The sequence below is a fragment of the Equus caballus genome, chromosome 27, assembly GCF_041296265.1.
Source record: "Equus caballus isolate H_3958 breed thoroughbred chromosome 27, TB-T2T, whole genome shotgun sequence".
Classification (NCBI taxonomy): Eukaryota; Metazoa; Chordata; class Mammalia; order Perissodactyla; family Equidae; genus Equus; species Equus caballus.
Window position 1 is genome coordinate 41,767,545 of NC_091710.1, and position 25,585 is coordinate 41,793,129.

General features: G+C 41.5%; 1 protein-coding gene across 3 annotated transcripts in view; it reads right to left on the reverse strand.

Annotated features, from left to right (window-relative positions):
• Window positions 1–25,585, reverse strand: part of FAM149A (family with sequence similarity 149 member A) — a 54,780-nt gene that overhangs the window by 12,806 nt on the left and 16,389 nt on the right. Inside the window, exons 1-7 of one of the 3 annotated variants that reach the window (XM_014736613.3) lie at window positions 12,287–12,725; window positions 7,999–8,109; window positions 7,570–7,708; window positions 4,790–4,932; window positions 3,017–3,142; window positions 2,180–2,350; window positions 1,413–1,603 (exon numbers count right to left, since the gene is read on the reverse strand). In XM_014736613.3, the coding sequence (XP_014592099.1) occupies window positions 1,413–1,603; window positions 2,180–2,350; window positions 3,017–3,142; window positions 4,790–4,875 (574 nt within the window). In that variant the 5' untranslated portion in view covers window positions 4,876–4,932; window positions 7,570–7,708; window positions 7,999–8,109; window positions 12,287–12,725. Of the gene's footprint in view, window positions 1–1,412; window positions 1,604–2,179; window positions 2,351–3,016; window positions 3,143–4,789; window positions 4,933–7,569; window positions 7,709–7,914; window positions 8,110–12,286; window positions 12,726–25,585 lie in introns of those variants that run through there. The other 2 variants (XM_070253266.1, XM_023630574.2) reach the window with 2 other exon arrangements.

Below are 25,585 nucleotides of genomic sequence, written 5' to 3' on the forward strand. Positions count from 1 at the left end.
CCAGTCCCAGTTGCCTAGTGGTTAACTTTGGCATGCTCCACATCAGCAGCCCAGGTTTCGTTCCCGGGCATGGACCTACACCACTCGTCTGTTAGCAGCCATGCTGTGGCGGTGGCTCATGTAAAAAAGGAAAAAAAAAAAAAAAGAAGGGCCAGTTCAGTGGTGTAGTGGTCAAGTTTGTGCACTCTGCTTCGGTGACCTGGAGGTCGCAGGTTCCGATCCTGAGCACAGACCTATACATCACTCATCAAGCCATGATGTGGCAGTGTCCCACATACAAAATAGAGGAAGATTGGCACAGATGTTAGCTCAGGGACAATCTTCCTCAGGCAAAACGAGGAAGCTTGGCAACAGATGTTAGCTCAGGGCCAATCTTCCTCACAAAAAAAAAAAGACAAACAGAATACTTGTTCTTGAGTTACCACGAGTCTGTTATGACCACTGAACCTTGCTGTAGAGGGCAGGGATGACACAGAGCCATGTCACACTTCTCCACACACACATTATGAAATGCCTATCATTTCAGTGGTAGGTGGAAATATAGGGATTATAAACTGGAGCAAGAAAGATTCTCAGTAGTTTATAATATCCCAACTAATCCCTTTGGTTGGAAAAAGGAAAATATTGACATTAACATGATCATTACCCTATTGTACAAATTGATTACATAATGCTAGTCATTAACGTCCACCACTGACATTTCTATGATTTGTTTCTGCTCAATTTCAAGTGGTTTAGAAAATATTTTATATGGTTAAATGTAGGGACTGTTAAATTAACTGTTTAAATTTTACTTTACAAGTAATGTCATAAACAATTAAAAACCAGTATCCCATTATTAGAGAATAGTTAGGTGAGTTTTTTTACCACACACACAAGAATGACCTCTAGCCTCTTTCTTGTCTATTTCTGTGTTTTTTTCCCTGAGTGCATATATATTATTTTTATCATTCAAACAGCAATAATGTCCATTTTCTTTTTTGTTTTTTTGCTGGGAAAGATCCACCCTGAGCTAATATCTCTTGCCAGTCTTCCTCTCCTTTTTTTTTCCCCTCCCCAGAGTCCCAGTACAAAGTTGTATATCTTAGTTGAAAGTATTTCTAGTTGTCCTATGTAAGCCACTCCCACAGCATGGCTACTGACAGACAGGTGGTGTGGTTCCACACCCGGGAACTGCACCTGGGCCACCAAAGTGGAGCACACCAAACTTTAACCACTAGGCCATCAGGGCTGCCTCAATAATGCCCTTTTTGAAGTGACTAAAGATCACTTGTGAACAAAGGCAGAAAACCCACTTCCCTTCTCACCCCAATCATGTCCTAGGTGTGGCCAAGCTGGGGAGCGGGACACACAGCTAAGGAACAGGGGTCTTTTTTTCCTTTTTCATTAGGCCAAATTCTAGAAATAAGTACCTGTGAGTGTAATTTCCCAGTTTTTTCTAATCAGCTCTTCCAATATTTCTACCACATTTGTCCAGACGTCATCAAACACTTCTGCAGCCACCGCATCTTTGATGCAGTCATGAGGGGAAACGGGAGGAAGTCCATGTTTACGCCACGTCCTACGATGCCGAGCTGATTTTGGTTCAAGGCATTCGTCGTCACTAAGGATAAAACCCACTCTAATTACTACAAGTGTCAACGGTCACAGTTAAAATAATGCTATCTATCTAACATGCATGCATCTATGTACATTATACATATGTAAATAAACACAGCATTCTCTTGTTTAAACAGCACACTTTTTAACGTACCAACTTTCAATCAGGAGGCAAATTTTTATTATATTTGTAGCTTTTGTTTAAGAACCAAATATGCGTTTAGTGCAGAGACTGAACCTTCCCCTTTGCCCTTCTGGTCAGTCAGGTACAGGATACCAGAAGCCCCCATGGGCATGAAGGCCACCAGCAGCCTTGTCCACTTTCACCAGCATGCTGTACACAATTATTGTTTTCGGTGTGCACCATGTTGTCAAAAAGAAAGGGAAGCGTGGCTCTAGCACATACACTTCCTGCTAGGAATCTAAAAACTTTTGGAAGCACATTGCTCTCAAAAGCATGGAAAATCTTTGGATAAGTGAAAAATACACCAAACATTAAGTGAGCATATAATCAAAATACATGCCAACCAAGTTAATATTATTATACTATTACATCAATGTCAAAGAAAATTCTATTTACTCTTCTCTTCTGTCAAAAGCGAAATACTCTTCAATCTTTCCATCCACATCATAAACCTCTTCTTCGAGGGATGAACACGCTGGAAGGTGAGCAACCCCTGTGCAACCAGGGCCCGGCAGGGGAGGGGCCGAGGGTGCTACTGGGAGTATCTGAGAGCCAGAGATGCACAACCTATGGAGAGAAGCAGACTGTCTCTGAGAGCTGGTAGAACGTCAAAAATACGATGTTTGTGTGATCATGGAGGATCTTTCCAATAGCCATAAAGCACAGAGCCCCAAATTTTAAAAATCACTAAACATTACATTGGACAAAAGTCATATCCCTAAAAGCAACATTTTTACACAGGCATCATTAAAAGTTTCAAGGACTTCTTAAAAGCCTAAGTTATTCTAGGAGTTTGCATCCTCTTGGTTGAAATGAAGGCATGGCACGGCACAGTCCCAAAAATGTGTGAATGGCATAGAGATTTTACCAAAATCTGTTCGTGAGCAAAAGAAAACAGGAGAGAGCTTTATTTCTTCTGCTACTGCCTTGGGGCTTAGGATCCATCACAATAAGGCAGTTTTTGATTTTGCTTCTCACCCACCTTTCAGAGTCTTTGAAACAGAGTTCAAAAGTTAACTCCCTTGATATCTGTGTTACACACACACACAAACAGTCATCATCATCAATTTAGAATCAGAAGCATCCTGGGAAAAAAATGCTGTGTACCTGCCCTTCATTGAGCTCTAAACTCCCAAAGTGATGGAGCCAAGGCTCATGGCTGAGATAGACAGGAAAAAGAATAACTAAAATGCAATTAAAAATACTTTTCAAAAGTATCTTGTAGAAACATACTCTCTGATGTTGCTGTTGCGTTCACAGGCATCAAAGAAGGGTTTGTGGACTACAGAACCAGGCTCGCTGCCCTGGAAATGTTGGAAGCCTTCATCAGTTGGCAGGATGAGCTGTCTTCCTAATACTCTGCAAGGTAAAAAAAAAAAAAAAAAAAAAATTAGGAAACTCCTAATATTTTTATTGGAAAAGGGAAAAATGTTTTGCAATCTTAAAAATCGGATAAAATAATATTTTGAAGGAGCACCTATGAAGGAATAAGGTACATATTGTACATGAGAAGCATAATGGTGTCACAGAAAAAACAGAGGCCTTGAGGCAGAGGACAGACTGTTCTTGCCACTGATGCAGAGGCTTGAGGCAAAGTTCTCTGGCTCTCAAAGCCACTGATTCCATTTGTTTGATTTTGTACGCAAGATAGAATAATCATAGTTACCTTGGTGTACTGACGAATGGCTTAGAGATAACATGTTGATTCGAACATCTATAGTAACGCCAGGCACACAGAAGTTCTCTATAAATGTCAACTGATACATATATATAATAAATAAAACTACATAAATATATATTTGGCTTCTGTTCCTTGCAGTCTTTTTTTTTCTACCCTCCCCTCCTTCATTTTTGTCTTCCCTATGTAAGACAACAGTGGCAGGAGCAGTCTGGGCTCCTGTTTTCAGTAAGCGCAGCATGCCTAGAAAAGTAAGCATCCACGATTAATATCTAGTGGACATATTATGCTCTTTGTTTATTTATTTTTTTAAGGTGATGTTGATGGGTTTCTTTTTTCTTTTTGTTTCTTTGTTGTTGTTGTTGAGGAAGATTGTCCCTGAGCTAACATCTGTTGCCAATCTTCCTCTTTTTTTCTTTTTATCCCCAAAGCCCCAGTACAAAGTTATATATCCTAGTTGTAAGTCATTCTAGTTCTTCTATGTGGTATGCCGCCACAGCATGGCTTGTTTGGGTCCTCACCCAGGATCCGAACTGGCCAACCCCAGGCTGCCAAAGCGGAGCGTGAGAACCTAACCACTCAGCCTTGGGGCTGGCCCCCATATTATACTCTTTAAAGCAAGGGGCTTGTGAAGGACTGAAAATAAAAATTCAAACCCTACTTAGTTAAGATTTTTCTTAAAAAGTTACCTAGATGAGGTAACCAGAAGATGCATTGACATTTGTATGAGTTTTCTAGTTTATTCTCCCCAGATATAATATAGAGGGACTTCAGATAACTGAGATGGATTTTTTCCCCTAAGTAGGTCTGGCTGAGTGATTGAAGGAAGAAAAGCTTGCCTTTATAACCAATCTATATTCTTCATCTTTGACATAAAAAAAACCAATGGTCCTTCCTACATAAGGAGTCTGGGTGAAATGGTAAGATTCCTCTATCTGATCATTCGGCAAATAGTTACCCTGTTCCCCTCCCCTCCCCCCCCACCCCGCACGGTTCTCAGCACTGACGACAGATACATGTGCTCACATACTAGCGAATGGGAAGCTCATGGATTATTTCCACCCTTCTTGCATTTGTGACATATGTAATGCCTTTGCGAGAATGAGTGAGATTTGCTTCTCACAAATTAAAATGCACTCTAGTATTGGAATGTCTCGATATTTTCTCAGATACCATGTCAAAGGATACGATTTCTCAAAAAGGACACGTGTTCTGGATCCATATTTGGACTGGGCAATGCTCTCAGTCAAAATGGACTCGTTGTATTAAGTCAGGAGGGGGCAACGCCGCAAGCCACTCCAGAGAATTCCTATGAACAACTTCCCTACCTGAGATGGAGGGACCTTCGTGCCCACTCGCTGCATTCAGCCAGGAGATTCTGAGTCTGAGGGCTCACTTTCCCTTCAAATAACATTTCCTCGACCTCCCAGAATAACTGCTGTACTTTCTGTGCGTTGGCTTTGTCAAACTCCTAAAAAAGAAATGCACGTTTAGTTACAAGACAAAAAGCTGTAGGAATATGGGCTTCATAATCAATGATACTTACAAACTTAAAGTACCGAATACATAGGAGGGAGTATGACGATAACAAGAATGAAGACTTTGCAGTCAGACATATTGGTGCTCTGATTTTTAGTCTTCTAATAAGTTACATCCCATGCTGAGCCTCAGTTTCTTTAACTGTTAAATAGAGATAATTTCTACTACATGAGTTATGAGACTTGAGATTTTGCATAGATATAGACGCAGATATGAGTATACATATTGACACAAACCTTCATATAGAAACTAGAACACACACACCTATAAATCTATGCACACACACACATACACATAAATGTACACCAACATAAGTTCCTCATATAATTTGGTGTGACACATCTAAGCACATCTGCAAAATACAAGCTATTTTTTTTGGATGATGATGATACCACTGAAAAAGAAAACTACTCTTATAGAAAAGGTCATTCACCTTCTTTTAATCAATGAAGCAAAAAAAAAAATCTTGTTATCCTAAGAGGCACGGTTATTAGGGTGAAACCAGAGTATTAATTTTTCCTGTCTGGTCTTAGGAGTTCTTGGACTGGCACCGCGGTGAGTTGTGGGTGAGAAAACCTTTCAGCACGTATGTTCTCCACGGTTGGAAGAACCGCCCTACGGCCCTCAGAGCCAATGAGGAGCACGCAAACATTACTCTGGGAGGACCAACACCGCACAGGCAGCCTCCAAGGCAAGGGCACTGGTTATATTTCCTTTCTTGGGTGTGTGAACTTGAAATCTAACTCACAACTCAGACCAACAAAGTGCATGTTCAGTCTGACACAGCTGATCCAAAGGGTCAATTCAGATGGATTTTCATAGACTTCTACAATATTCTCCGCGTTACTTCTTCCTTCAAACTGATAATAAACTGCATTTGTGGAGTGCAGAGGCGTTGAATTCTCTCTTTTAAAATGCAAATCAGCAGCAAACCAAGAATAATATTTGTCCTAGTAAGGGATTTGGGGGCTGGGGCGTAAAAGGGGGCTTACTTTCAATTTCCTCTCTTTTGCATTCTGTTGCTTTTGCAAATATTACCTCTCAAACAGTAAATAAAAGTTTTTCAGTGAAAATCAGTTGTAGGGTCTGGAGTAATTTAAATTGTCCAAATGGAAGTCGTAAGAGCCTCTCTGGATAGTGACATGAGGAGTGTACTGAAGGAATCCCAGAGCTCGGACAGTCCTGGCTGGCCGATGACTCGCCATCTGCAGACTAATGAGGAGGGTGTGTGAGTGGGGGGGACAGGGAGTGGGCGTGAGGGTGGGGACTGGTCATCAGAAGTGAGAGAGTCACACTTTGTTTGCAAAAGTCTTGAGCGCTTCAGAGATGACTCCCTCCCAGCCTCGCCTCCCACGCCCTTCTCCCTCCCACAGCTTTGAGAGTCACTGCCCAGAAACCAACAGGGAAGTGGATCCACGCGAGTGTCAGAAGTGGGGAGCTGCTGCTAAAGAAAACCAGAACTCAAACAAGAAAAAAGCGGGGTCAGGACCCCGAAGGCACTGGAGTGGAGGGTTCTCCCCAGCCACCGAGGCTTCACAAAAGGCCGCCCTCTGATGGGCAGAGTGCCAAAGAAAAGCCTGAACTGTAGACAAAAAGCTCACCCTGCTGAAATCCCACCTCCAAAAAGGAGAAAAATAGGGTTAAAGTTAATAGCGTCCACCAAAGTTAGAAGGCGAAAGTAAAATATCTGACTTAGAATATTGGGGAAAAATTCCTTAATCATGATGATTTTGGTTTTGTTTTGTTTTGTTTTGTTTTGCTGAGAAAGATTTACCCTGAGCTAACATCTGCTGCCAATCCTCCTCTTTTTGTATGTGGGCTGCCACCACAGCATGGCCACTGACAGACAAGTGGTGTAGGTCAGTGCCAGGAAACCTGGCCCAGATTGCTGAAGTGAAGTGAGAAGAACTTAACCACCAGGCCACTGGGGCTGGCCCTAATCATGGTGATTTTTTACAATTTTTACGTTCCCAGTTTTTCTCTTATTCAAGTTCCTAATTGTCAGAGTCCATCCTGAATTTCTAGCCACGGATATGATATATAACAAACAGAGGGGGAGGATTGGAAAAAACAAAACTATCAATATTTAAGACTCTACGTTATGAGATTATGAGTGATTTTTTTTTTTTCTTTTTAGGAAGATTAGCCCTGAGCTAACTGCTGCCAATCCTCCTCTTTCGCTGAGGAAGACTGGCCCTGAGCTAACACCCATGTCCATCTTCCTCTACTTTATATGTGGGACGCCTACCACAGCATGGCTTTTGCCAAGCGGTGCCATGTCCACACCTGGGATCCGAACTGGGGAACCCTGGGTGGCTGAAGTGGAACGTGCGCACTTAACCACTGCACCACTGGGCTGGCCCCATGAGTGATTTTTTTTTTCCTCATATTTTCTGTATTTTTAAGTCTTTACATGTGCCATGTAAATACTTTGATATGTATGTATATACATGTGTGTATTAGGTAATGACTTTAAAATTAGGAAAAAAGATTTTTTTTTAAAAGTAAGAAAGCAATCCTTCATTATAAATTGGAATCATAGGATTATCCAAAATATTCTGAGACATACATCATCTCTCCAAGAGTAAATGGAACTCCGCTCGGTAGATAGGCCAGTGGTAGAACTCTGTGTCTCAGACTCAGACCAAGAGCTGTGGGCTTCTGGGCGAGAGGTACTTCCACTGGATGAAAACGATGACAGGGAGTCACTGCAGGAACAAACGTGAGTAAGATAAATAACATTCCCAGGGAAGGGGCTATACTGGCAAGCAGCTTTACTTCTCTGAGCTGACTTCCTCTTTCTTTCTTTAAATAGATTTGTCAGTTTCACAGTACACAGATTTTAAAATATTTATGCAGTGTAACATTTCACTAAGCTAAATATAAAACTGCTTTTTCCCTGCTAGAAACTCACAGCCAATCACTGACTTTGCTTCCCGTCTCTCTTACAGGCATCCTCTGATTTTAAAGCAGAAGCATTTCACAGGTTAATTCTCACCAGGTATATTTATCAATGGCTTTCTGCACATTTCTTGTAAAACGTGTAGGCAGAGAATCTTTGCTTTTCACAGCAAAACTGTGCTTTCCAGATCCTTCTGACAGTCCTTTCCTGAAAAATACAATCAGATATGAACAGTATCTCTAATGTAATAATATGCCTTTATTCATTAAGACTTTCCAAATTTCCCTTTGTATAAAGTTGCTCATCTCCTCCTGCAGTGTCTCCCTAAACACATATGTGTGCCTGTACACACACACACATGTGCACACACCACAAATCCTCAAGAAATTGAGGCCTAGGACCTTACCATTTTTATTTTCCTTAGACTCAAAGTTGCTATTAACCTACATGCACCTTTGCATAAACTGGAAAAAAACAAACAACTTTTTGTGACTTAGCCAGATTGGTAAAACTTTGTCCAAACTCTGGACAGACACAGCCTCATCCCAAGACTCGGCAAGGAAAACATGAGCTGGACTCCAGGTCCCACTCGTCCCTTAGGCTTGCAAAAGGCAACCAGCCTTCCAGGGAAAAGTCAATAATTCTATGCTAATTCTGAAATACATCAAATTCTTCTGACTCACTAAACACATAAATAAAAGAAATGATTGAAACACACAAACAATAATTCACTTTAGTTTGGTGTTGCCGTTTGGGGTATAGCCTGATTTGTACAGAGTTTTAAAATATCAAAATTAATGGAAAACTAAAACAGAAGAAATCTTGATTTAAATAAGGTATTAAATGTTACTGGTGCAGCACAGTTAGTGTTAATCATTAAAATGCCCTTTCAATGAACCTCTTAAAACATTTACATCCCTCTAGTCAAAAATATCTTCCTCAGGTTTAACAGTAAACAACTTGTACTCTTTTATAGAAATCACATTTTCCCACACAAATAACTTATATTTTATATTAACTGATGATACGGTCATGATTTAGAAAAACAAAAGTCAGCTATCAATATTTCTAACAGGGAATCACTCTAGCATTTGTTAAAAAAAAAAAAATTGGGGACCAGCCCCGTGGCCTAGTGATTAAGTTTGGCGTGCTCCACTTTGGTGGCCTGACTTTGGAACCCCGAGCGCAGACCTATACCACTTGTCAGCAGCCATACTGTGACAGCAACCCACATAAAAAATAGAGGAAGACTGGTACAGATGTCAGTTCAGGGCAAATCTTCCTCAAGCAAAAAGAGGAAGATTGGCAACAGATGTTAGCTCAGGGTGAATCTTCCTCAGCAAAAAAAGAAAGAAAGAAAGAAAAGTTTGCATTCAATTAAAATTTTCAACATTTGTATTTCTGAATGTAAATGAAGTTTTAAAAAATATTAATATGAGAGAATAAATTCTGCCCTTAGTTACATACCTATAGTATTCTACAACAAGGGGAAATTTAACAACAAATTGATTACAATAAACAGAGGTTGGAAAGAACTTCTGCCTTCTACATATGTCTTATATGAGATAATAATAGAATTATATGATTTTTTCCCCTCCTATTGCTTATATGTCTTAAGTACAACCAAGTAATTCTAAAGATAAGGTGTTAAAAAAGAGACCAAAGAAAAGAACACAGGACAAGCTTTTATGCTAATAAACTGCTTAATCTTCAGCCCTGTGCAGTTGGTTTTAAAATTATCAATTACTTATAATTTACATATGACTCAATATACGACATAAAAGAGGCAATCAACTAAAAATTGCATCAAATAGATCTGCTTTGAACATTAAGAAACATATCCTGGTATATGCGTTAATTTGCTTGTTATTGAGAAATCATTTTAAACTTCAGGGTGGTGAATCGAAGAAAACATTGTTCCTTGTAAAATCTACCTAATAATAATGGTGGACTAGAATCTTGCTCTGCCACTGACAGCTGTGTGCTTTGAGGAAGTCACTTTTCGTTTGCTGGACTCGTGACAACCCACATCTGTAGAACAGAGCCAATCCTGTTAACTCTTTTGTACAGTGGTTGTGAGCCTTAAATTAGATCGAGTGTGTAAGGTGTCTAGGTAATCAGTGGATAAACCAGGTTGATCTTGCTCGGTGCTGTTACTGTTACCATGTGTTACTTTATGAAAACCCTGTGTTCTTATTTCTTTATACCTCCCAAAGCATTTTAGATTATATAGTTCTCTTTTGGTACTTCGGCTTTTTATTGTGAAGATCTTGACACTTTACTAATTTTTTAATTTGTAGCACCTAAAACAACGCCTGTCACATAAAGACGGTCTGTGTTTGTTGAATCAATCAACAGGCAAAGATAAATTAACGACTTAAACGAAAAACATGCGTTTGGTCTATAATTATTCTGAATGTTCATGCTTAATACAAAAGGTTACATCATGACCAGACACAAAAATATTTTCCAAATTCTTACAAAGAAAACAGTTCAGTGGATACCAGGGGAAGGGGCGGGGGGTGGGCACAGGGGGTGAAGGGGAGCACTTATGCGGTGACAGACAAGAAATAATTTGCAAGTGAAATTTCACAATGATGTAAATAAACTATTATGAACTCAAATAAAAAACTATAAAAATATATATTCTCCAAATTCTAGATTTTTCTGGAGAATTTTTTGTCCTTTAGAAAGAAAGTTCACAGCTCTTAGAGTAGCTGCTATCTCCAGAAATGACTTTAACAACCAAACGGAGCTTCTGTTCCACTCATTTCCACTTTTGTGGCTTCTAGCTCCTCCTCTGCCTTTCCTGCAACCTGAAAACTGAAGTCACTAATCAGATCCTTGCCAATCTGTTTTGTTTTCAATGAACAATAATTTCTTCCTCCAGAAAATGCACCCTTTTCCTGAGGGAGGCGGAGGAAGTCTTTTCAAACTAAAAAGAAAATTTACAAAGTGGAAGAATGAATTCCTCTCTCCACATCGCATCACATCCTTGCCAAGATCAGCATGCCTGCTCACTTTGCAGGGTAGCTGAGGACAGGAGGTCTTGACCATGCAGGGATGGTGGGGCGATTATTACAAAGTGGATACCTTGAAACACCATCTACGACCATATCACTCCTCCAACTTTTTCTCCTCTGCTTTTCCCTGCCTCCTCTCCTTAAAGTCTATTTCTGTGGAAGTTCTCGAACTTCAGAGTTCAGTGTAATAACATACATCTGACCACAAAATTCAAAAGAATTCTGCAGAAGAATTTGAGCCCATTAACTCAATGACTGCCCAAGGTCATGAAGAAGGTAGGGATGCAGCTGGTCCCAGGACCCAGGCCACCTGACCTGCATGTCTCTCCAGGAACCTCGAGTTACTGACGTTGCAAAGTAAAATAGAATTTATAAAATTTGCCTTTTCTTTTTATGTTTTGTTTTGAGTCTTCGGTTTCTCTGTTCTCTAACCATGCACTGTACTGTTATTTCATGCAAAATATTGAACATCTTTAATTCCCTGTAAACTACCAACTTCTAGGTAACCTCTATAGTCTAAGGAAGAGTACACAACTTATGGGATGTGTCCTATAAATATTTTTAAATATTTAAAACTTGAAAGTTGTGGAATGTCTATTAAGCTTTTATTACATAAAACATAGACATATAACATTTTTGCACTAGTTCCTGTCTATACTGCTTAAATTTTAGAGATGATAAAATACTGCTAGTCGGTACATTTAAGGCTGTTCATTTGGGGACAGGACCTAGGTTTTAGGGTAGACAAGCGCAACCACCGCACTATATCGCACTAATTTGTTGGTGCAGCAAAGTTCAGGCTGAGTCCCAATCCCCGAGAGTCACTCCAGCCCAGTCGTCAAGAAAATGACTCGATTCTCTTTCTACGTTTTAAAAGTCGCCTTGTGATAACCCATCAACCTCTGCCACCTTGCCCTGCAGAAATTCAGTTATTATACAGGGATCGAAGCTTTCAACACTGTATTTCCACTTAAGAGGGTGGTCTGAAATGAACACTGTATTCTGAATGAGTTGAAATGCTGGATGGTTTTCTGGGTGGACTGGCCATCACGAAGCTGCTCCTCCCATAAGACACTCACGCCGCCCCGGCTTAACATAAGGAGACCCAAGAAGCTCCCGTGGCTTTCTCCTCTCTGGGGACTGATGGAGAAGTCATCGCAGATGCGACAAACGCTTCTCAGACCAAGGGAGCAACTTCGCCTGGGAAGGTCTGACGATGTCAGCAGGAGCGATTTCCTGAATGGACGCAAGGAAACAGACCGGAGGGAATCCGGCTCCGCAAGCAGGGAAAAATCACGCGCATGGCACAAAACGACACCACAGAAAGTTCATCCCGCCTCCCTTCCCAGATCGAGACTTACCCAATCACGATCAGCCCCAGGCCTGGGTTCGCGTCCCCCTGGCCGGGCCCGGCGCCTCGAGGCCTGGGCGCCGCCGGGTGCGGTCCCCCGGGGCACGTCCCTTGCAGGCGACGGCCGGCCCCGCGTCCCCGCGCCCCCGAGCCCGCGGCCCCGCGCCCGCCCAGCCCTGCGCCCCCCGCCACTAGTCCTGCGCGTGCGGCCGCGGCGCGCCCGGCACCCGCGAGCCCGCAGCGGCGCGGCCAGGGGCGCTCCCAGCCGCGTCTACGCGGCCCATGGGCGCGGCTGTACGCGGGGGACCCCGGCTGCTCCCCGCTCCGGATCCGCGCGCCCCGCCGGGGCCAGATCCCCGCGCACGCCTTTCCCTGCCTCTCCCCTGCCGCCGCGCCCTTTGGAGGCACCCCCTCTTCCCAAGGCTGGCCGGGCACCCCGCCCTGCCTGCCCTCCCCCTGCCCTCTGACCGCGGCCCGCCTTCCCAGGAACCCGACTCCGGAAAAGCACGCAGTCCCCCCTTCCTGTGGCCAAAGCCAGATTTCCTAATCCCGTGACCTGAGCTTTGGCCACAGGCCACTGGGCCTCCTGGCACCCGCCCTGCCGCCCTCTCTGCGCCTCCAGCGCGCGCGGGTCTGGTCTTTCCACTCCTTCCCTGGGGTCTGTCTGTCTGGGCGGCGGGGTCTGTCCAGACAGGTGTTTGCTGTCCGTAATTCTTCTACATAGAATTTTAATTAACAGAAAGAGCCCAGAACTACAGCAGGATTTCACCTGCCCGCCTTCGCCCATCAAACGGGGCGGGGGGCGGGGGGGGGGGGGCGGGGGAGGTAGGCAGAGAGAGGTTTAAAAACATTGAAGTCTCAGACCTGGGAAATGGCAGCTGCTAATCTGATTAACAGGAAGTCTAGGTCTAATTACGCAGCAAAGGTTGATTTCCTTTCATGGCATGGCTCTCCATCTTCAAATACACAGATGCTTTATCTCATGCAGTCCAATAACTTCTCTACAAACCAGACAGCGTAACTTCACTTTGGTTTATTCATGTATGCTTATTTCAATTTTGGAGTCACAATTATACGAGGACCAGAGTCATTGTGAGACAGCAAACTTACCAAGCCACCATTTTCATAAACTAAAAGAAATGAGTTAGCGGAAATGAAATACTTTTTCCAGGCAAGGTGTCAAAGGATGGACACTACATATGGCATGCCTTTCCCTACTAAAAGATTTTTAATAATTACAGTTTAAAAAGTGGATGTGGTTACCCGTTCTAACCCTGGCCTGCATATCCACTGTCCTCTGAGATCCGAGGCCAGCTAAGCCTGAACCCGGACAGACATGCCTGCCTGTGCCTTCTGCTCAGTTTCCCGCATTTACACAGTAAACCATGTCTGTTCGGATTATTAGTGAAAAATTCAGTCTATTTATTTTGAATCTGACTTTTAAAGGACAACCTTAAGCTGATGATAAGAAACCACTGCCAACAACAAAACAATAATCCATTTCTTGAACCAAGGATACCAGGAGCCTCACCACGTTTACAAATAATCAGTTTTAAAATGGTAAGTGGTTATAAATTCTAAAATGAATGAGACTTTAAATCCTGATACATATGTGTATGTGTGGGGATATGTGTTTGTATATATATGTGTATATGTTCGTGTGTGTCTGTATGCGGGGTGTGTGCATACTAATATATATATATACTAATATATATGTAAAGGGAACCATGACAGGGAAACAAAAGAAATAAAGAAAAATGTTATGATCCAAATATTTGCCAGTTGCTTTATATATATGTTACTTTGTTTAATTTTTTAACACCCATGCTAGGTAAATGCTGTTATCCAATTTTACTGATGAAACAAGGAAGGCAGAGACCTTAAGTAACATGTTCAAGGTCACTCATCAACTCATCAGCGTGTGTGTGTGTGTGTGTGTGTGTGTGTCTCCCAGGTTTCTATTACTACATAACAAACCACCCCAAATTTAGTGGATTAAAACAGCAGAACTTTTGATATGTTCACAATCCACAGAATTCAGGGATTCCAGCAGGACTGGGCTGGGTGGTTCTTCGGCTCCATGTGGCATTGACTGGGGTTACTCAGTGATATACAGCTGGCCACTGGGCTGATCTGCAGGGTCCAAGAAGGCTTCACTCATGTATTAGCTCCTTGGGGTAGAGGGATGGCTGGAAAGCTGGGCACAGCTGGGCCCCTCTCCCATATGGTCCTAAGACCTTTCCAAGCAGTCTCTCCAGCAGGTGGTCAGAATTCCTCCATGGCAGCTCAGGGCTCCAAGAAACCAAGGCAGAAGCTGTCAGCTCTATTAAAGGCTGGCCTGGAATGTGCATAGTGTCACTTCCACTGTGCTCTGTTATCAAAGCAGTCACAGATTCAAAGGGTTGGAAAATAGAACCCACCTCTGGACGGGAAGAATGTCAAAGAATTGGCAGACGTCTTTACTCTGCCAGAATGCACCTTGTGGCCACACATTATTTACACTCCTCTCACACGCACAGTATACTCAGGCCTCTCAAGGATCCCCTAAAATTTCATCCTCTCAACTACATCCAGGTGAGGATGAGGACACTCCTCCTTGGGGGCATTTCCTCTGGACCTGAAGACCTACGAACTAAAAGACAAGCCAACAACCTCCCACATGTCCAACAGACAAGAGTGAGACAGAGACAGATAAGGGCAGTTGACACTCCTGTTGGAAAGGAGGGGCAGTGGGAGGCACAGCCGTCACTGGTCCACGGCTGTTCGAACCCCAAGAAGGCTCATGTTTCCAGTTCCTTGATTAGGACCCACTTCTGCTCCCTGGCTCCTTCCCAGCTCTCAGGTCTCCCTTCTGGGCTCTTGCTTCCACCCGCTGAAGTCATCCTCAATGGCCAAGGTTTGCCAGTGAATAGGCTCTCAGCCTGCCTCCTTCCAGAAAAGGTTGAGAGGGGAGGAAAAAAAGTCTGTGACCCCTCTAGACCCAGCTGGAAGTACTTCCACCACTCTACCAATATAATCCTCTTATACAAATGTTGTGTTTTTCTTTGGATTTTACTGGAGTTCACTCCATTAGCCATAAGCCACAGTGACCTTTCTTTTGGGGACAGGTCCTTGGGGCAGCTGTGAGGCTGCTGTGGGACAGCAGCCTTAAGCCCCTAAATCTTCCTGAGGTTTTAATAAGCCGACCCTTTGGTTTCACATTTACCCCTGCCCAGGATTCCATCTTTGCATGGAAGTCATTTCTTAGTTTTGCCCAGAGAGACTATGATGTTGAAACAGTTTTATTTTCAAACCCAGCAAGTCTGGACTCTTTTCTATTTCATATGAATTCTTGAAAACTGGAAAGTTTTTAATTAATTAATTAATTATTTTTTTTATTGAGGTAACATTGGTTTATAACATATAAATTTCAGGTGTACATCATTATATTTCAATTTCTGTGTAGATCACACCATGTTCACCACCCAAAGATGAATTACCATCCGTCCCCACACACACGTGCGAATCACCCCTTTTGCCCTGCTCCCTACTCCCCTCCGTTCTGGTACCCACCAATCTAATCTCTGAATCTATGTGTTTGTTTGTTTGTTGTTGTTTTTATCTTCTATTTATAAGTGAGATCATACTGTATTTGACTTTCTTGCTCTGACTTATTTCATTTAGCATAATACCCTCAAGATCCATCTATGTTATTGCAAATGGCAAGATTTCATCTTTTTTATGGCTGAGTAGTATTCCATTGCATATATATACCACATCTTCTTTATCCATCATGGACAGTTCTTTCTTTAGTTCATCTCTCTCTTCTCTTAAATTTCAAAACCTAGAGCAATATTGCTCACTTGAAGATTAAAGTTAGAAAATCTTCTCATTGGATTGGTCTAGAGCAGTGCTCTCCAGTAGAAACATAATGTGAGCTACATGCATAATTTTGTTTTCTACTATCCACATTAATAAAGTTAAAAGAAACAGGTGAAATTAATTTTAACAATTTATTTTCTTTAATCTATCAAAAATATTATCATTTCAACATGTAACCAATATAAAAAATTATTAATGAGATATTTTAAATTCTTTTTTTGGTATTGTCTTTGAAATCCAGTGTGCATTTTACACTTACAGCAGATCTCAATTTGGACTAGCCGCATTGCAACTGCTCATTCACTACATGTGGCTAGTGGCCTATGTGCTAGACAGTAGCTCCAGATTATAAAATCCTTTGACTTTTATGTTTAACATCATTTAAACATTTTAAGACTCTATCCTTCTTAGCCAAGCCTGAAGTTGCATATTACATATGCAAGATATATATACATATACATACATATATATACACACACGCACACATTCTCTTCTCTCTCTCTATATGTATATATTCTTTTCTAAATACACACTTATTCCAAGTAGCGATCATGAACATCAACAATACACAGATAAATGCTTATCTGCATATCAGAACCAAACTACTGATCTTGACAGTTTATCCTTGAAGACACATTGAAATTTATATAGCCATACAAATGAAACTTTTTTCAAAAAAAATGAATTAAAAACGTTCTACATTTGAATATGATTAATAAAAGAAAAATATTTTTCTTAGCATCATTTGTAAATAAGGATAATAGGGCCTGCCTTAGCCTACTTTGGAGAATTCATTAGGATGAAATGAAATTGTGCATGGGATCACCCTCTGAAAATCTATTAGTAATGTAAAAACATATCAGACGTTATCAGCAAGATTTAACTTGCCTAAAAATTGACCCAATTTCAAATTCCAGCTCTGCCTTGCTCTAGTAATGCAATCCTGAGCTGGTAACTTAATTCTCTGAGCATAAATGGTCAAAAACAATTCTAACATTATTATCTTCCTTGTAGACTTGTGTGAATTAGAGGTGATTTTTGGAAAGTGCCTGTAGATGCATAACAAATTTTAACTTAAATTATTCCCCCTTTCAAACATTCCTCCTTTTAAAACATTGAGTTACTTAAACTGAGAGTTTTTTTTAAAAGATTGAGTGAAGAATTCACCAGTGTTCATTTTATTATTATGCATCATAATATATAAAGGTTACACAGAATCTTTTATATTTACCCAATACAGGCATTCCTTCCTTTGCACAAGTATCATGTAAACTGAAACTTCTGTGTATCAAAACTGTGTCCTTGCTTTGCAAATATACACATATACACACGTATTTCCTGTCTCTGCCACAGAGCTGTCCCCAGTAGCAATGCACACACCTAGCACCTAGATACTGGTTTCTAAAACCATTCTCCAAAAAGCAAACTAGGGCTCTTTGGAGAAATGGATGATTCTGGGGCTAGGGCAGGGAAAATATAAGACATACTTGGAGTATCTTGTAGTGGCAGAAAAAGAGAAAGTGCTCAAAAAAACCCCACAAAAGAATGGGGCTTGTCAAAGGGACACAGGAGCCAACCCGAAAGAGCCTCGAATCGCCAAAGCTGGAACAATGTGAGTAACAAAATAAATAAGGTGTGCCGGACGCCGTCCTGCAACTGCTGCAGCCCAGTGACACAGTTGGAGCACACGAAGCATGGGAGTTGCAAAGCCACCCCTGCAGGAACGGCCGAGGGTCCCCCTTGCTCAATCTGCTGTCACTAGTTGCTGCCTTGGCTCTCTTCATGACGCTTGTGCTTACCCAGGGGAATCTGCTGGGAAAGGTGAATCCCACTGTGATAGATAAGACCCTCTTCTGACTAACACTCCTTCAACATCCCCAGGGCCCTGCCGAAGAAAGAGGGTTAAAGGGTCAGATGTCTCAGTGTGGAAGTTATATAAGAGGATGTGGGGACCTGTACGTGCCTGGTCTAAACGTACCTTGGCTCACATTTGCCCCAAGGCTTGTTCCGTCCTCCAACATAACCCGAGTCTCGCCCCCTGCAAAGAATACTGTAGAGATCTATAAATATTAACTGCACTTACCCAGAAAATGAAAAGAACAGCTCTTTCCCAAGACTGAATAAGGGAAATAACCTTTAAAAACTGCTGACGACCCAAATAAATTAAGGAAGTAAAATGATATCATGGGGAAAAATCAAGCTACTTCAGGGGAGAAAATAAATGTATCCCAGACACTTATGTAATCCTCAAAATATATATAAACGCACACTTGACAATAAAGACTTCAGACTTGCTTCCACCAACTTGGTGTGCAGTCTCATTCCCTTCGCCAACGCCATTCATCCCTCAGGAACCTGGACTCTGTTGGAGCTGGACTCCAACAAAGGGGGTATTGAATTATAATCGAAAGAACAAAAATAAATATCTGTGAGTCCATACTGATATAAATGAATGAACAAATAAATGGGGGGAAAGAGTTGAATCTCCCACAGAAGAATTCTAAATGCATTATGTACATGCTCCCAATCCAGGAGGTAGAGCTTAAACCCCACTTTCCCCATCCCTGAGTGTGGGCTTGATCCCAAAGAGCACACTATGGCAAGGGGAGAAAATAACTACAGGAGAAAAGCCTGACACGCACTCCCTCAGCCAGGTGACCAAGGTGAGCGTCCTCAGTGATGAGTCATGATGATAGCACGTCCCCTTAAGAAGATATGACAAGAATGCCACTTCATCTCTACATGATATGGTATCCTGGATAGGATCTTCGAACAGAAGAAGGACATTGGGGAAAAAGTGGTTGTAATGGCTAATTTTAAACTGGTTGATTTTGAGTGAAAGAGATTACCCTCCACAGTGTGGGTGGACCTCATCCGATCAGCTGAAGGCCTTAAGAGAACAAAGATTGACTTCCCTTAAGCAAGAAGGAATTCTGCCATCAGACTGCCTTTGGACTTGAAAGGCAGCTCTTCTCTGGGTCTCTGGCCTGCGGCGCCCCCTGCAGATTTTAGACTTACCAAGCCTCCAGAGTCACTTGAGCCAATTCCTTAAAGTAAACCTATCTGTCTCTCTCTCTCTCTTTCTCTGTCTGTATCTTTAAATATATCCCTGTCTATATAAGTCTATAAATACATGCATATAGATGTAGATACAGACTTACTATCCTATTGGTTTATTTCTCTGGAACCCTGACTAATCCACTTGTGAACTTGGAATGAAGTGTGGAGTTTAGTTAATACTGCATCAGTGTTGGTTCATTAGTCGTGACAAGTGTACCATCATAATATAAGATGTCAAAAATAGGGAGTAACTTTTCTGTTACTTTAAAACTGCACTAAAGTAAAAACTCTATTTAAAAAATGCTTGTGTTAAACTCCTCTGCATATTTAAATATATTTTACAAGTTAGTAACTACTTTCCAAGAAGACCAATACAATATTATGTTTGGGGGCTGGCCCGGTGGCGGAGCGGCTAAGTTCGCATGCTCCGCTTCGGCGGCCTGGGTTCGCCTGTTCGGATCCCGGCTGCGGACATGGCACCGCTTGGCAAGCCATGCTGTGGCAGGCGTCCCACATATAAAGCAGAGGAAGATGGGCACGGATGTTAGCTCAGGGCCAGTCTTCCTCAGCAAAAAGAGGAGGATTGGCAGATGTTAGCTCAGGGCTAATCTTCCTCAAAAAAAAAAAAAATAATTAATTAAAAAAAACCCAAAAACAATATTATGTTTTATGTGAAGAGTATAATAATCTTAGAAAATGCTAGGTAAACTATGAAGTCCACAGCTTATATAAAATTAAAGAAAAATATGGAATTAATATATTATTTAACATAAATGTGAAGAACTCTTTTACCTAGGTGGTGAAATTTATAAGGACATTATTTTTAAAGGATTTAAAGAAATTACAGTAAGTTACAGCTGACATTAAATAATAACGAAAATGAGCTTTACATCCAATTTTTCTAAGAACAGCCCACGTGAAGCAAAATACTACTACATACCTGACTCACTTTGGGATTGAAATGCTTGCATGCAATACTGGAAGAAAACCACTAGATGGCACTCTTTTCCATCTTTTACCCCTTTGGAAACCACGTTCAGATGGATTTTAATACCATGCATGTTTTTTGCGAGATTTAGGACTTAGTGAATTTTCATTCCAGTACAGATGTAAAATCCCGTTTAGATCAGAAACCACTATTGCAGTGAACAATAGTATGCACAGCCAACAGAAAGTGTCACGGTACTGGCATCTTCAATGGATGGAGTGCTTTCAATTTGGGAGGCAAATAGGGGCAGGTCAGGGACCAAATAGGGTCAGGGACCTACGTACCTTACTTCTGAACCTCAACACAATCCTGAAATGTGACTACTTTTTTCTATAAAAAAGGAAAACCAAGGGTCAGTAACATGAGGTAAATTACCAAGGGTAAACAGTTTTATCCAGATCTGTCCAGTCTGGCTTCAAAAGTTTACTCTTTCTAGGATTCATCTCAGATCTAATTTGCAGATTTCTGTTGAAGTTCCTTCCATCAGAAAGATGTTCTATGGACCTCGCTTATAGATATACCAAATATGCCCTATAATAATATTCACCAACATTTCTTGAATACTTACCACAACCTGGCCCCTGTTTTAAGCACTTGATACGTGTTAGTACATTTAAATGTCACAGCAATTCTTTGAAGGGGGGAATATTGTTGGTACCGTGCTGCAGATCAGTAAACTGAGGCACAAAGAAGCTGATGGCATGGCAGAGCCAACATTCAAACTTAAGCTGTTGGCAAAAAAGCTCATTCAACCCCATACTTCAATCTTTTATGCAGGGCATACCCCTCAACACCCTCTACACATAATATGGAGAAGCTCAAGCTCATTATATTTAGCAAAGAATATTTAAAAGTTTTAAAATTTAGAGGAATGCTGTCTCTGAGAAGAGAGAGTGGAAGGAAAAATTATTAGACTTTGAATATGATGAGTATGAAAAACTTAGAAAGGTCTACAGTTTGTATAACATTATAGAAGGATATAGAATTAGCATATTATTCAAAATTTTTAAAAAACCTAAGTTGGTTATTTAGAAACTCAACAATTTCTTTTCTTTTTTTTATAAAGATTGGAACCTGAGCTAACAACTGTTGTCAATCCTTTTTTTTTTCTTTTGCTCCTCAAAGCCCCTCAGTACACAGTTGTATATTCTAGTTGTAGGTCCCACTAGTTGTGCTGTGTGGTGCACCGCCCCAGCACAACCCAACGAGCAGTGCCATGTCTGCACCCAGGATCCGAACCGGTGAAACCCCCGGAGGCTGAAGCAGAGTGCGCAAATTTAACCTCTGGCCACAGGGCCGGCCCCCCAACAATTTCTAAATAACTGATGAAATCTGTCAAGGACAATAAAGATTAGGTAAGATCGTAAGAAATTGCCAACTTTATACTGTTTTCTGAACGAGAAAAACAGAAATTTTATGTTTCAACTTAATACAATGAATAAATAGGCTCAATAACATTCTTTAATCCTCAATATTTTTTTCTAACTTCTAGGCATTTATTTTACCATACTTTTACCAGTAGGAAGTGAAAGAAAGAACCAACAGGCCAAAAACTGTTTTATAAATATTTTTTAAAAAGAATCCATCAGAATTTCAAAGCGAAAACAACTTATTCTATGGAGAGTTTAATTTCCCAAACTGCAACATCAATATAGTCAAATTTTCCAAAAAAGTACTTCTTAATGTTTGATTTCACTTACTCTTTCAATTAGTAGAGCAGAAAATGAAGGCTTTGTAATAATTGCTGGTTCACTATTATAAGTTTCCATTTCATTTCATGTAATTGAAATATTAAAATATGGTTGATCCTCATTATCTGTGGATCCATATTTGCGAATTCACCTACTTGTTACAATTTCTTTGTTCCCTCAAAATCAGTACTCGGTAGCTCTCAGGCTAATTTGTGGACATGTGTAGAGCAGCAAAAAGTCTGAGTGGCCTGAAGCACACACTCTCAGCCGAGGTGGCACAAGGCGACGCTCTACCTTCTTGTTTCAGTTCTCAGTCTATAAACAAGTGTCCTTTTGGTGGTCTATTTAGGGCCATGTTTTTGCATTTTTGTGCTTTCAGTTGGTGATTTCGCTGTCTAAAATGGCCTCCACTCGTAGTGCTGAAGTGCTGCCTGGTGTCCCTGAGCCCGAGAAGGCTGCGGCAGGCCTCGTGGAAGAAACGTGTGTCTTACAGAAGCTCCCTTTAGGCATGGGTTACAGTGCCCTTGGCCATGAGTTCAAGTTAATGAGTAAACAGTATATAGCAAATAATTGTCTTTAAATAGAAACACGTAAAACAAGATTATGTATTGATCGGTTGATGAAAATGTTGAGACTAGAGTCTCACAGGAACCCACTCCCGCGTTGCCTCTAGAAGCACTGATTCAGGATTCGCTATTTCAGCGTTTGCAGAGACTTTACAGAACACAACTACCACGAATAAGGAGAATTAAATATATTAGCTTTACCGTTGCTCATATTTATATATATAACATTACTATAAAATGTCTCCATAAATCTATTATTTAACTTCAAAACTGTATTATAATATCACAAACAGAATTTCAGAATACTGGAATTGGGAGATATTTACCTCCAAGTCTAAAGTATAAAATCTGGGCGCACAAGGCAAAGGGGCTGTACCCACGGCTTCTGTTCATGCTGCCTTTTGCTTCTCAGATTATAGTCTGATTCAGGGTTCTCAACTTTTAACACACATCAGAATCACCTGAGAGCTTGTTAAAACCTGAGAGCTTGGGCCCCACCAAGAGTTTCTGATTCAGTAGGTCTGGGATGGGTGAGAATTTGGATTTCTCACAATTCCCAGGTGCTACTGGTGCTGCTGGCTCAGGATGGCACCTTGAGAACCACGGCTGCAATTCATCAGTTTTACAATTCTAACCCATTCAGACTCCTACCCCACGTCCCCCCAAAAGCCCAGGAATCGTGTCCGGCTTTGTCTTGTACCCTAGTCCCAGCACATAATAGACCTCTAGTCAGTATTGGAAGGAAAAGAGGAATTCATCAAACCTTCATATTTCAGAGGAGAAAAGCGAGGTCCCTGAGGGGCTGACCATGACTGCTCAGTGCAGACCAGGGACCAGGACCCCAGATTCCTGCAAACATCAGCACAGGGAGCAGTTGGTCAGGCTTTCTGTTACAATGTTGAATTGTCCGCATGAGTGAAAATCCACTGTATGTCTGGGTGCGGACACTTGCAGAAGAGCACCCTTTCCAAATGCAAGTGACAGCAATGAAACAGTCTGACTCTGTGGCAAGGCAAGATACCCAGGAAAAACCTCGGTCTGATTAAAGGAGGCACTTGGGGGAACACAAAAGAGTTTCCTTTTTCCTTTGTGCTCCAAGGCACTCAGTTGACCAAAGCAGAAAGAAGAACTAAGACCGCCAGACAGTCTCGGGATGGCTGTGTTCTTGCTGGTTGCCTCAGACACCCATAAAAGGCAACAGCCTGATCTTACTCTAGCCACCGCAGCACGGAGCACAGAGTCAGGCAGGAAAACGCTTCACAGACAACTTTACTCCTATTTTAGACCCAGACAAATGCCAGCCTAGACTTCCAGTTCCCAGTTCCTCATGTAAGGAACCTGGAAGTTGCCACTCCATCCGAACAACAAGTAAAAGGCTGAACAAACCGAAAAATCAACAACTCTTAGATGTATCAGAGAAGGGAGGTCATGGAGCAAACTCCTGCCCCCAGAATTGGAGAGGCAGACACACAACTTACTGGAGCAAAATCCTGCATGGAAACCAGTGCCAGAGTAGGAAAACCTGAACTGTAATTGACAAATTACTAGAGGCTCAGTAGGGACAAGGCTGAGAGTTAAAAACTCCAGGGATCCCTATTCATAGGGGGCCTCCATGCTTTCGTGAGTTTTATCTCCAGGAGCTCAACCAAGTTCTCACAATAAAAGTCAGAAAAAAATCCCCTTGTGCTTCCAGCAGGCAGAGGAGAAAAGGAACCATTTTGAAATATGCCAGAGTGCTCTGTTCTTCTTAACAAGGTCTGCCGTCAGGAGAAACTATTTCACCACAGCCTAACCTGCTGGGGTTCTATCAGAGCCTGACTCACATGGGGGAAAGGAAATACCCAACTCCAGCCCCCTCTAGCCATCCTGTCCCACCTAAGGGGTGGAGGGAAGGAAACTGAGAATTCATAGTCCAGAAGGCTAGGCTCAATAAAAGCGAGACCTAATCACAGAACTATAGAACACTTCCCTCCCCTGACAACTTGCCACCATATTACTAAAGGACTATTTATGGTAGTTCCTTTAACCAAGTATATCTTGTTGACTATCAAGAAAAAGTTATAAGGCATACTGAAATGTAAAAAACAGTTTGAAGAGACAGAGCAAGCAACAGTACCAGACATCAGGGAAGTTGGAATAATGGGACCGAGAATTTAAAATAGCTATGATTAATATGCTAAGGACTCTAACAGATAAAGTACACAGCACGCAAGAACAGATGGGCAATGTAAGCAGAGAGATCGAAATTCTAAGAAAGAACCAGAAAGAAATGCTGGAGATCAAAAACACTGTAACAGAAATTAAGAATGCCTTTGATGGGACACCACTGATGGAAGAAACTCTGAGCTTGAGGATATATCAACAGAAACTTCCAAAATGGAAAGGCAAAGAGAACAAAAATGGAAAAAATCAGAACAGAATACCTAAGATGTATGGGACAACTACAAAAGGGGTATACATGTAATGGGAATACCAGAAGGAGAAGAAAGAAAGAAAGGAATAGAAGAAATATTTAAAACAATAATGACTGAGAATTTCCCCAAATTAATGTCAGAAATCAAACCACAGATTCAGGAAGCTCAGAGAACACCAAGCAGGATAAACGCCCCCCAAAAACTACACCTAAGTATATCATATTCAAAGTTCAGAAAAATAAAAGATTAAAAAAACCCTGAAAGAAGCCAGAGGGGGAGAAAAGCTTACCAATACAGGAGCAAAGATAAGAATTACAACTGACTTCTCTCCAGAAACCACGCAAGCAAGGAGAGAATAAAATATTTAAAGTGATGAGAGAAAAACTCACCAATCTAGAATTCTATACTCTGAAAAATTATCCTTCAAAAGTGAGGGAGAAATACTTTCTCAGGGAAACAAAAATTGAGAAAAATTGTTGCCAGTAGACTTGCCTTGAAGAAATGTTGAAAGAAGTTAAGAGAGAAAGAAAATAATATAGGTCAAAGTTTGGATCTGCCTAAAGAAGAGAAGAACATTGAAGGAGGAATAAATGAAGTTAACATAAAAACTTATTTTCTGGGGCTGGCCCCGTGGCCGAGTGGTTAAGTTCGTGCACCCCACTGCAGGCGGCCCAGTGTTTCATTGGTTCGAATCCTGGGCGCAGACATGGCACTGCTCATCAAGCCACG